This window comes from Amblyomma mixtum, chromosome 10, assembly GCF_055824585.1.
Source record: "Amblyomma mixtum isolate Tamu chromosome 10, ASM5582458v1, whole genome shotgun sequence".
Lineage (NCBI taxonomy): Eukaryota > Metazoa > Arthropoda > Arachnida > Ixodida > Ixodidae > Amblyomma > Amblyomma mixtum.
The window spans coordinates 49987702-50000359 of NC_143021.1; the positions used below are offsets into that span (position 1 = coordinate 49987702).

Genomic DNA, 12658 nt, shown 5'->3' on the forward strand with positions numbered 1-12658 from the left:
GCCAGACCAGGCGGGTTGCATGCCGAGCTTTGCTAACCCACCAGGTCGCGTGCAGCATTTCTTCACTTCCTTGCGCAAGGAATATGGGGTGGGGGGAGGACAAACCAAGTAACGCATAAGAGTCGCCAGACCAGGCGGGTTGCATGCCGAGCTTTGCTAACCCACCAGGTCGCGTGCAGCATTTCTTCACTTCCTTGCGCAAGGAATATGGGGTGTGGGGAGGACAAACCAAGTAACGCATAAGAGTCGCCAGACCAGGCGGGTTGCATGCCGAGCTTTGCTAACCCACCAGGTCGCGTGCAGCATTTCTTCACTTCCTTGCGCAAGGAAGATGGGGTGGGTGGAGGACAAACCAAGTAACGCATAAGAGTCGCCAGACCAGGCGGGTTGCATGCCGAGCTTTGCTAACCCACCAGGTCGCGGGCAGCATTTCTTCACTTCCTTGCGCAAGGATGATGGAGTTGAGGGAGGACAAACCAAGTAACGCATAAGAGTCGCCAGACCAGGCGGGTTGCATGCCGAGCTTTGCTAACCCACCAGGTCGCGTGCAGCATTTCTTCACTTCCTTGCGCAAGGAAGATGGAGTTAGGGGAGGACAAACCAAGTAACGCATAAGAGTCGCCAGACCAGGCGGGCTGCATGCCGAGCTTTGCTAACCAACCAGGTCGCGTGCAGCATTTCTTCACTTCCTTGCGCAAGGAAGATGGAGTTAGGGGAGGACAAACCAAGTAACGCATAAGAGTCGCCAGACCAGGCGGGTTGCATGCCGAGCTTTGCTAACCCACCAGGTCGCGGGCAGCATTTCTTCACTTCCTTGCGCAAGGATGATGGAGTTGAGGGAGGACAAACCAAGTAACGCATAAGAGTCGCCAGACCAGGCGGGTTGCATGCCGAGCTTTGCTAACCCACCAGGTCGCGGGCAGCATTTCTTCACTTCCTTGCGCAAGGAAGATGGGGTTAGGGGAGGACAAACCAAGTAACGCATAAGAGTCGCCAGACCAGGCGGGCTGCATGCCGAGCTTTGCTAACCAACCAGGTCGCGTGCAGCATTTCTTCACTTCCTTGCGCAAGGAAGATGGAGTTAGGGGAGGACAAACCAAGTAACGCATAAGAGTCGCCAGACCAGGCGGGTTGCATGCCGAGCTTTGCTAACCCACCTGGTCACGTGCAGCATTTCTTCACTTCCTTGCGCAAGGAAGATGGAGTTGAGGGAGGACAAACCAAGTAACGCATAAGAGTCGCCAGACCAGGCGGGTTGCATGCCGAGCTTTGCTAACCCACCAGGTCGCGTGCAGGATTTCTTCACTTCCTTGCGCAAGGATGATGGAGTTGAGGGAGGACAAACCAAGTAACGCATAAGAGTCGCCAGACCAGGCGGGTTGCATGCCGAGCTTTGCTAACCCACCAGGTCGCGTGCAGCATTTCTTCACTTCCTTGCGCAAGGAAGATGGAGTTAGGGGAGGACAAACCAAGTAACGCATAAGAGTCGCCAGACCAGGCGGGTTGCATGACGAGCTTTAACCCACCTGGTCACGTGCAGCATTTCTTCACTTCCTTGCGCAAGGAAGATGGGGTTGAGGGAGGACAAACCAAGTGACGCATAAGAGTCGCCAGACCAGGCGGGTTGCATGCCGAGCTTTGCTAACCCACCAGGTCGCGTGCAGGATTTCTTCACTTCCTTGCGCAAGGAAGATGGGGTGGGGGAGGACAAACCAAGTAACGCATAAGAGTCGCCAGACCAGGCGGGTTGCATGCCGAGCTTTGCTAACCCACCTGGTCACGTGCAGCATTTCTTCACTTCCTTGCGCAAGGAATATGGGGTGTGGGGAGGACAAACCAAGTAACGCATCGCCAGACCAGGCGGGTTGCATGCCGAGCTTTGCTAACCCACCTGGTCACGTGCAGCATTTCTTCACTTCCTTGCGCAAGGAAGATGGGGTTGAGGGAGGACAAACCAAGTAACGCATAAGAGTCGCCAGACCAGGCGGGTTGCATGCCGAGCTTTGCTAACCCACCAGGTCGCGTGCAGGATTTCTTCAGTTCCTTGCGCAAGGAAGATAGGGTGGGGGGAGGACAAACCAATGTAACGCATAAGAGTCGCCAGACCAGGCGGGTTGCATGCCGAGCTTTGCTAACCCACCTGGTCACGTGCAGCATTTCTTCACTTCCTTGCGCAAGGAATATGGGGTGTGGGGAGGACAAACCAAGTAACGCATAAGAGTCGCCAGACCAGGCGGGTTGCATGCCGAGCTTTGCTAACCCACCAGGTCGCGTGCAGGATTTCTTCACTTCCTTGCGCAAGGAAGATGGGGTGGGGGGAGGACAAACCAAGTAGCGCATAAGAGTCGCCAGACCAGGCAGGTTGCAGTCTGCAAAGCTGTGTTAACTAAGCAGATCATGTGGGACATTTCTCCAAAGGAAGTCAGGGGGAACAAACCAATGTGAATGGCCTGTTACAGGGCCCCTTTAGTGTCGCAGTGTACCATGTGTCACAAAATTCACCGCATTTTTGAAAAACCAAACAAAAACAGCGCCGCACGGACGCGGTCTCGCCAGTTGTGCGTCGTTAGAAATAGGAGAGAAGGAAACCTCGGAGAGCGACTAGCCTTGTGTTTGTTGTGGCCCTTCAAACCATAGCTCGCCGGCGCGACGCCACGAAGTTGCGTCAGCCCATGACGTCAAATCTTCGGGCATATCGGAGTTGTTTCCACTCAATGTTGACGGAGAGGCCGTATCATTGACAGCGCTAAGTGACACCCCCTCCCTCTTCACTCGCGCGGCGGCGCCGCACCAGAAAGATCTTCAAGCTCCTCGAAGCCAGTCTGAGTGCCTGACCAAAGGGGCTGCGCGCCCAGCGCAAGGAGATTGCACAGCCGATACTTTGTGTGTCTGCGCGCCTGCCTTGGCGCAAAGAACAAATAGATGTGAAGCGTGACTATATATGAAGGGCACTGACCGCTGTCGGTCAGCCTGAGCCGTCGTTTAAGCTTCACGGAAGCGCGCTCGCTCGCTATGGTGGGGACCCCACCACTCGACCAGCCATGTACCAGCGAGGCAGCGCGCGGCAGTCTGTGGGATGGTACCGTCATGAACCTCTGGTCGTCGGACTGTCGCTGTGCCCGGTGAACAAATTGTGTTTTTTTTGTTTGCCTCTCTCTAGCGTTTGTGCACCTCACGTGCAATAATTCATTTCTATTTTAGTTTTTCTGTAGTATAACTTTGCACGAGTTGCATTATTTTGTTAATAACTTGTATGTGCTCATACGAGTGATTGTGAAATCCTCTGTATTGTCTCTTTGCTGTATAAACTTTGTATAAACCTGTATAAACCCATTCTCTGGGTTGGGACCAGCAAAAGCTGGGCACCAAACGACCAAACCCTTGTCACTTGGTAGTTGGTCTCTGCTGTGCTTGCCATGCTGAGTTGTGTCAGAGACCGCTAACCCCACACTCTCTAAGGGTGTCTGGGAACGCATGCTAAAGTGCGCGAAGTCGTGACACAATGGCTGCCAGCACAGACACACATCACGGATAACAAGCCATATTACGCATGCATTGTGGAAGCAAACTAAAAGCATACCACCGGCAAACAAACCATGGCAGCATTTGCCTCTGCAGTACAAGGTAAGGTGGAAAGGTGCAACAGGAGGGCACTCTCACTCGAAAGTGGCCGCTACGCATTTTGCTAAATGCCATCTGCAGAGTGCAAAGAAGGATGGTGTCTGCATCTTTCCGCAGTCACGGAACAATAGTTCACAAAAGCACCACAGCCAACATGAGAGCCGCTCGCGCGCACTTATTTTCGGACAATGCTTGGACATTAGCACGCGAGTGGCGCGAACTTGATTACTTTTGTATTTTGTAAATAGTGTACAAAGCTCTCCCCTGTCCTTTCTTGCTGTTGCTCCCCTCTATACTTCTCCTCACTATCCTCTCCCTTTCCCTTTCATTTCCGCCGGCTGCAGCTCGGGTGCTTAAGATATTAGATAGCAATTGCCGCGGCCGGCAACACTCTTTTGCTTCACTTTTTTTTTATTATTTTTTTAAATAAACCACTACCACCACCACCACATGAGAGATCAATCAGAGGATGTGCAGGGTTGTCCATTCTTGGGGCGAACACGTGAGGGCCCAGCTAGGCTCCGCCGACAGCCAGTGCAACTGACCTGGCTCAGCCTTGAAGGAAAGTGAATGACCACCTCCAGCTGGAAAGCCATTAGCCCATATTTACACTTGCAGGTCCATGGTGGACAAGCAAAGAACAGAGAAACCAGGGAACACAAAAGAGAATTTATTTACAAGTGCTGGTACACCTGTGCCTTTCCGCCCAACATACTTCCACCAGTGCTGAGCGCACATTATGAGCTTGAATAAAACTGCTCACATATCACATTCGTCAAAACTATACTGGCTTTCTCTTACGAAGCGTAATTTGCAGTGCCAAAATGGCCGCCATACTAAAAGCCACTTGTGTGCACCTGCCCATTAGAAACGTCACATCAGAGAGTTAGACTATAATATTCTAGGGAGTATCTCAAAGGAAGACTGTGCAAGGCATTCCTCGACTAGCAGTCCGCAGCACTTGTCCAGACTCCACAGCAGCAGTCTTGCAAACATAAAAAGGGCAACTGCGGCCATCAGATGCGGAAACTCTCGCATTTGCCGTCAATGTGGCGCAGGCGGAGGTACACATCGGTGCCGATGCCCTGCAGGGTCTCCAGCGTCAGCGTGCCGCCCAGGTACTCCGCATATGCACGAGACGTGGGCAGCCCAAAGCCAAATCTGGAAGAAGAAGATGCACCACCTCTCAGGAACAGTAAGCAATGCGAATTTTATCGGACAACTGGCTACCCCAGCCCGGTTAACCCATTACTGCCCAGCGTACTTGTCAAAGTACAGTGCATTTTTCATTGGTAAAAAAAAAATGACAAGCCAATATTCTGATATTTTAACTTCAGAAAACACCCCTATCTGAGCTGCTGCTTCTGTTCTATGGGTTGTGAAAATCAGGTAAAATTGGACGCACGCAGTGAGTGCAACCTGTTTATTTTTTTTTACTTTATTTCCAATGCTGTTAGCAACTCTTTAGGACAGTGGGACACATGTGGCCCAACTTGCTTCAAGTGTCAACAAATGGGCAGCGGTGCACCGACATAGTATTTTTTTTCCTGCTAAATACAACAGAATTGTCAAACAAACCGTTGCGCTAGGCCTTTCTGTGTGAACAAGTGAGAAAGCGCTCGTGTCGTGTCCCTGCCTTCTTCTGCGTCCTCATTTTTTTTGCGCTAGGTTTCAAAAAATGAAAACCGTTCTATATGCTTCTACAAGAGCAGATGTATAGGTGCCATCAAAAGTAAATGGAAGGCAATATTAACGAAAAAATTTAATCATTGCCCGCTCAATTCTTGCATCCTTAAATACATAAGTGCAGACTAATTGTGATTGTGCTAATTGCACTGTGCACCAACAAGCATGGACCATTATTCTCTAGATTTAAAGAAATTAAATTTTTTTTGACAAAGTCGCCTTCCATTTATTTTTGACAGCAACTGTAGAGTTCAGTGCAACACAGTTTTGTATGAAAAATAAATTTTGAAAATTGAGTTTATCAGATTTCATTCAGTCAACTGCATTCTAATACTTATTGGAGGAATTTTTAACTCTAATGCAAGTTTTCTTACACAAAGAAATGAATGCGATACAGATACGTACCACATTTCAGGTCCTTTTAAGAACTCATTGGTACAAATTTGTCCTCCCTTTCAGTTTTGCAAAACCAATGACCAAAGCAATAGAAAATGATATCTTTTCAGTTTCTAGATCCATCTTTAGTGAAAATGCACCATTTGTATGCATGCAAGACATGCGTACAGCTTGCATCTTATAACGGGTTAAGCTGGTTAAGGGGGGATGAGGGGATCAGAGCAAACTTTTTTATTTTTTGACATAGAGTGGTGACATTTGGCAGGCTGGCTTGAAATAGCATCAAACAGACAGCTACAAAGTTTCATAATGATATCTTAAGTAGTTTTTATTTTATCATTGCTTATATGTTGATCACGTGTTGCTTGCTCGTGGAAAGCCTAGCGTGACAGCAAAGTGGGTTAGGAGTCTGTAAATATTTTTAATAGTTACAGTTGAATCCCGGTACAACGAACGCCGCTTCAACAAAATTTTCGCCACAACGAAGTAATCTGCATTCCCCGTGAAACCACTATAGGTCTTAATGTATTAAAATTTCCTCAAAAACGAAGTACTTTGCGAGCACGTGTTCGCTTCTACGAATTTTTTTTGCAAATTTTCGCGGGTGAGTGGCCCCTCCGTCTTGTCTTTCTTCAGAAGTTGAGTGCTGGAGAGCGACTTTCCCATTCCCGCAGTTAATTTTTTTGCATCGCAGACCGCTGGGGGGGGGGGGGGGTGCGCGCACTCAATCGCACATCCTCCTCGCGCACACCGCTCGTTTGCTTGTTTTTTTTTTCCTCCAGATGCCCACGTGATTTTTGAAGTGACGTCACGCCCCGCTCATTGGCTCTTTGCTAGCCTTCTTCGATTGATGTAGCTCGTTTTCATGGTGCTCGCGGTTTCCTGTCAAGCAGGAAAGCACGTCATGATCACGTGCGAGTGGTGTTGGCTGGTAAGTGTTTGCGGCCTCCAAGCGAAGAGGGGCTCCTCGAAAGCGCGCGTAAAATGCGCCAGCGCATGCCATCTGCTAGCGTCTTAGGCCGCGCCGTCTGCTAGGCACCGAGCGCGTTTCAGGCAGTCTGCGGACTGGTGGGCAGAGCTTCGTGCCCTGTCGGAGAAAAAAAAAAGGAAAACGCGAAGCGGGCTGGAATTCACCGGAAGTCAGTGCAGGAAGAAGCCCACTCCGCATCACCATTTCTTTCTTTGTGTGTGCACCGTTTAGCGTGGTCACGTCGCGTCTCTGCTCTGCCGAATTCCTAGGATGTCGCCGCCAGCGAAGAAGCGGAAGTTTCTTTCGCTAGAAGAAAAAGCGCGTATTATCGCCGAAGTAGAAAGCGGGAAGAAGAAGTCGATTATTGCCGCAGATTTTGGCATCGCGCCGAGTTCGTTATCAACGATACTGAAGAGCAAAGAAAACATCGGCAAGGCACTTGCATCGGGCACTTCAGCTCAACACAAGAAGGTGACGCAGCCAACATACGAAGAGCTCGATAAGGCTGTCTACACCTGGTTTGTCGAAACGCGAGCCAAGAACATCCCGCTTAGCGGCAGCATTGTTCAGCAGAAGACCCTCAATTATGCCTGTTTGCTCGGCCTGGATGACTTTAAGGCCAGCACAGGTTGGCTCAATCGCTTCAAAGCGAGGCACAACGTCGTCAGAAAAGTTTTGTGCGGGGAAGCAAGTTCTGCGGACACTGGCGGCGCCTCAGAATGGGTGGTGGACAACATGGCTGATATCATGAGCGGCTACGTGCCGTCCGATATTTATAACGCGGACGAGACTGGCCTCTTTTATGAGATGCTGCCAGCGAGGCCGCTAGATTTTAAAGGGCAGCGTTGCCAGGGTGGCAAGCACAGCAAGAAAAGAGTGACAGTGCTGCTGTGCACGAATATGGATGGGTCGGACAGGCGTCCCCCGTTAGTTATTGGGAAAAGTGCTAAACCGCACTGCTTCAAGGGAAACAGAAGCCTTCCCGTCAAGTACGTCGCTAACGGGCGATCGTGGATGACCCGTGCCATATTTGCGGACTGGCTTACGGCACTTGACCGCGACATGAGCAGGCATAACAGAAAGGTTTGTTTGCTCTTGGACAACTGTTCTGCCCACCGCAACGACGACGTCAAGCTGTCAAGCGTTGAGGTGAGATTCTTCCCGCTGAACTGCACTTCCATAATTGAGCCGCTGGATCAAGGCATTATCAGAAGCGTGAAGTGTGCTTATCGGGAAAGGTTGATTCAGCGTATTCTTTTGAATATCGAGACGGGCAGGGAGACGAAGGTGGACCTCTTCATGGCTCTTCAGATTATAGCTGCTGCGTGGAACGTGACGCCTTCCACCTTGATCAACAACTGCTTCCAGCACGCCGGGTTTGTTGACCAGGAGGCGACCAGCACAGCTGCAGCCGCGGAGGATGACGCTCCATCATCGCCGACTCCGGGGATCAGTACGGCCTGGAAATCCCTCCAGGATGCAGGAAACATCCCTGGCGATATCGAGCTGGACGATTTCCTCAACGCTGATGCGGATGTGCTTGTTTTTGAGGAGCTCAGTGATGAGGACATCATTAAAAGTGTTCGCGAGCCAGAAGAGCCGCCGTCCGAAGCTGAAGACGACTCCGCCCAGGATTCATCTGCCTTGGCAACCTCGTCGCAGGTGATGGATGCCTTCGATGTTATTAGGAACATTCTGGGCTCACACGACGACGACGCTGCGATGGCTGTCATAACAGAGTGCGAGAGCCGCGTGACACCGCTGCTGGCAGCAAAACGCAAGCAGACAAAGCTTACGGACTTCTGGAAATAAATTTTTTTTTTCGCTCAACTCGTCTGTCGTTTTTCTCGACAACGAAATTCCACGACAACGAAATTTTTCGTACGCCCCGCCGATTTCGTTGTGACGGGATTCAACTGTACTAAGAATTTAGGTCTAGGTCAAGATTCTTTTAATTTTTTTTTTAAATTCCTCTGCTCTTTTTCCAAACGACATAGTATGCACCTTCTCTTTATGTTTAGAATGTATCATGCTCCAATAATTGTGTAATAAAAAATTGTGAGGCTAAACGCTAAATCTGAGACTGTCTTGACATAAGGCACATTTCAGCGATTACAACAAAACAAACGGGATTAAAATCGGTGCTCCTACTGCCGTGCTATGCTTTAAGCTAGGCGATAAGCTCAAAACAAACTTTTGAGAAAACAAGCCTCCAAGTTCTTTATTTGCACACACTGCCTAGAATGCTCCTGCACTGTAATATGTGGTGTCCTTAGCAGCAGGTGTCTTCTTAGCCCTTTCAGGAGATGGGCTTTGTGTGCCTTCTTCATTCGCTGAGAGTCTTTCTCAGCAGCCCGCTGAAGAGAGAGGGCACCAGGGCTAAGACCCAATGTTGAGCACAGATCTGAATAAGCTTTCAGACTGCCCGAGTTGTATCTCGAAACCGCTTCGTGCACTGCTGTTTCCACGGCAAACAGGGAGGCATGCTGGTCTTGAGACATTAGTGACCAAATCACTGAATGGAGACTCCCAGCTGCGTTGTGAGTTTTGCCTCCTCTGCACCGGGCCAGCAACTGAGGGCCCCAGAGGCGCTGGTACACAGGCAGAAGTGCTGCGACTCTAGCTGCCCTTCTGCCTCAGCTGATCGGTGGTTGCACCAGCTAAGGGGGCCAGGGGGACACAGCTCATGATGGGGCTCACCATCTGTCGACGCGATGTGGTAGTATGTCGCCATTACTGCCGTTTGCATTTCGTCGACTTCTGAGTGTTTCCGCAGAGCAAGGCCATAGTAGTTCGTAAGTTTCTTGATGAGCTGCTGTGTCAGGCCCCCCTTTCCACCTAGCGGCTCTCCCTTCTTAGCCTTGGATACCAAAGCACGAAGAGCAGCCCCCATTCGTTTCTGCACATGGTTTATGCAGTCTTCTTTTGACAGCTGCACAAAACCATAAACTTCTTCATCGCACAGAGTGCGGAACATGCGGCTGTCGCCATCACAAACTATGTTTGTGTAGCGCAAATCATTTACCCTCAAGGAGCGCCTGAACAGCTGCAGCGCAGCCTCGACCTCCATTCTGCCAGGATTCACGTCGGTGTTTTTCTGGCACTGGTGTTGCTGCTTCCATTCAGCATATTCGGGGTCACTTTCTGCTGGCTGTCGGCTGCACCCAAGGCAGAAGTTGGAAAGAACTATGCAGTCCAACACAAGCCCTGTATGGAACTCGATTATACAGCCTACGCCAGTATGGGAGCTGTGGCTGTGTGTCAGCCACGTTCCATCATAAACTACTGTGACATTCTTTGAAAAAGTAGTTTCCATCTCCATATAAACCTTCTTCACTGCCTCTACAGCATCTGTGAAGATGCTGTGTGCAGCTGCTGCTGCGGCAGGCTTGAAAGTTTTTTTCAGGTGCTCTTCATATGTTTTGTGGTGTAACCCATGATGCGAAACATTCATGGTGGCCCAAAAGTCATTAAGAGCAGTTGCCCCTTTCCCAATGCCCTTTATTGCTTGCATTGCTCTGATGTTGACCTCAAAGGCTCTAGAACCGCTCTTCCTTTGTGAGGACCACTCAGACTGGCGGGTACCACAAGAAATGCATGAAAGTACCATCTTCACAGCTAGCCCCAGTTCAGTTTCGCGGTGCACTGTTAGGCCGGGCTGCTGACAAGTAGGGCAAAGCATAGAACCAATTAGCGAGTTCAAAGCTGCAACTTGAACTAGCATAAACTCTTCTTCTGGAGGAGCGGAAATGGCACTTTCCTGTGAGCCAGTCAGCGCGAACTTGCGCTCCGTTGCTGAAACCGCGTGAAGCGATTCGCGAACACGTGACGCTTGCACTTCTGCAGTTTCCGCAGACACAAATTGTGTTCTAAGGTGAGCTTGAATAGTGCAACGTTCACTGGGCGAACAGTCAACACTGCAATGATCGGCAAGGACGGCCGCCGGCGCGTCCGCGGCAGCGAGTGTGCGCCTGCGTTGCAGCTCCATGGTAGTGCCGGAACTCGTCGATGGCATGGGACCGCGTTCTCTGGCGGGTGTCGTCTGCGGACAAATCTCGGCGTTGAGCGACTCATCGTAGAAGCACACCTTCGCTGCTCTGCAGTCAGGAGGCGATGACCGTTGCAAGCCCACTCCGTGATCTGTGCTGAACGAACTTGCGATGGGACGCACGTGTACGGCGGCACTCATTGGCATGTCGATCGTCACCGATGAAGTAACGCTGCACCCGTGCTTCGACGGCAAAAGATCACTATCACTGGCTGGTGCCCGACTCGGCGCAAGATCCCACAGCACATTGGGCGAAACATCGCCCAGCACGTCGGGCGTGTGCTCCGCCGATTCTGAACGGACGCTCGGCTCAGCCGAACCACCTGCTGACAATCACCGCTTCTTCCTTGCTGTGACGGGCTTGCGTTTTTGCTTGCCATAGGCATGCTTCGTCCGGAACTTCTTTTCGAATGTGCGTGGATCCATTGCGCGTGGTCGAAGTCCTCGAAACACCAGAGAAGGAATGGCTTTCTTGCAGCGGACAAAAGCAGACGCTCCTTGCGCCGGCGGCCATTACGCCACGGTGCCGGCCAATGAGGAGGCGCCTTGCAACGCGCCGCGGCGCAGAGCCAATCGGGGCGCGGCATTCATTCGCTGCCTCAAGCTGCCGTCCCTCGGTTTTTCTTTTTTTGTGCGCTTGCTAGCTGGCAGGGGAGGAAGGGAAGGGCTGCGACGAAGAGCCGAGGAGTCGTGCTTTCCAGCGATACCAAAATGGCGGCGCTCCGTGGCGGGAAATTTGAGCAGTCACGCCGTGAACTTCGCGGCTTTTTCGCAATTTCGGGCGGCTATCTTGATGCCGGCATCGACAAAAATATTTATTTAGAGTGCTTAGAGTTCGTTTTTCGATTAAATATTTAAGTACCAGGTAGAAATGATGCTGTAGATTCCGAAAAGCGTACTTTTCAAAAATCGATTTTTTTCCGCGATTTCCGCGACTTGATCCCCGCTTCCCCCCTTAAAGGGTAAAAGAAGCAATTCAGAAACACCAAAAGCATTTCTAGCCTTTGCTGAAACATTGCAGTTGAGTGTCACCCTGTGCGCACACAGGTTTAGGCTACCTGGCTTTGTCTTTTATGTACTATAACAACTCTTACCACAACTTTTATGTGCTATACACTACTTTGGGCCATTCCATGTCACTTACACTGTGGGGACGCTTTCGTCCCCTGCGTTCGCTTTCCCTCAACGCGCTAGTTCCCTGTGGTTAGCTCCTCCGCAAAGCACTCCTCTCGGTTCGGTGACTTTCCACTAACAGGGGAGGGCGCTCGCGTCGCAGCGACACCAGCGCCACGGATGGCGTTTTGCTGCGCGCTCGCGGGGAGCTACGGGGTCGCTTCTCCCTCGGCACCGGGAAGCAAGCGGACGTTTCGCTCGCGGCTTCGCTCTTCGTCGACGGGCGCCTCTTGGCCGGAACTTACTCCCGCCAAGCCCGTCCCGCTCGACCTCGAAGTTTATCCCTTTGCCCTACCGTGGGCGGACGTTCGCTCGTAGCCGTGCTGGTGAGTCGGACATCCTAGATTCCTCAGTGTATTTTGTTGCTAGCTGGCGTTATTGTTGCTATAGCAATAAATGCCTTGTTTGTGTCAGCCAGTGTGTCGTTCCTTTGTTCCCGCAGAGCACGGCCCGCCGTGGTCGGCGTGCGCTCAGTAGCGTACGCGACCACGGGGTGGGGTCCGCGCGGTTTTGAACTGAGTCAGCCGCGCTTAAACGGGGAATACGTGTTTATCTCCCCCCTTTTAAACCCCACATCTGGCAGCCCAACGTGGGGCCTGCTCTTGGAACATTGGACGACAGTCTGTTCGGTTCAAGGAACGCTCTTTGTCCGGACTTGACAAGTGCTAGGCCTAGAGTGAATTTTGATCGCTAGGACCTGCGGCATGCTTTCTTGAGTGCGAGGTGTATTGCGCTGCAGCATGTTTGAACTTTTCGACATGCTC

The 12658-nt window shown here is 51.1% G+C and overlaps 1 protein-coding gene and 1 pseudogene across 1 annotated transcript in view; both read right to left on the reverse strand.

Moving 5' to 3' along the window:
• Positions 1 to 4268: 4268 nt before the first annotated feature.
• Positions 4269 to 12658, reverse strand: part of LOC149325756 (branched-chain alpha-ketoacid dehydrogenase kinase-like) — a 41601-nt gene continuing 33211 nt past the window's right edge. Inside the window, exon 11 of the mRNA XM_089562667.1 lies at positions 4269 to 4782. Within this exon, the coding sequence (XP_089418793.1) occupies positions 4638 to 4782 (145 nt within the window). The 3' untranslated portion in view covers positions 4269 to 4637. The remainder of the gene's footprint in view (positions 4783 to 12658) is intronic.
• Positions 8621 to 12481, reverse strand: LOC149325757 (uncharacterized; annotated as a pseudogene).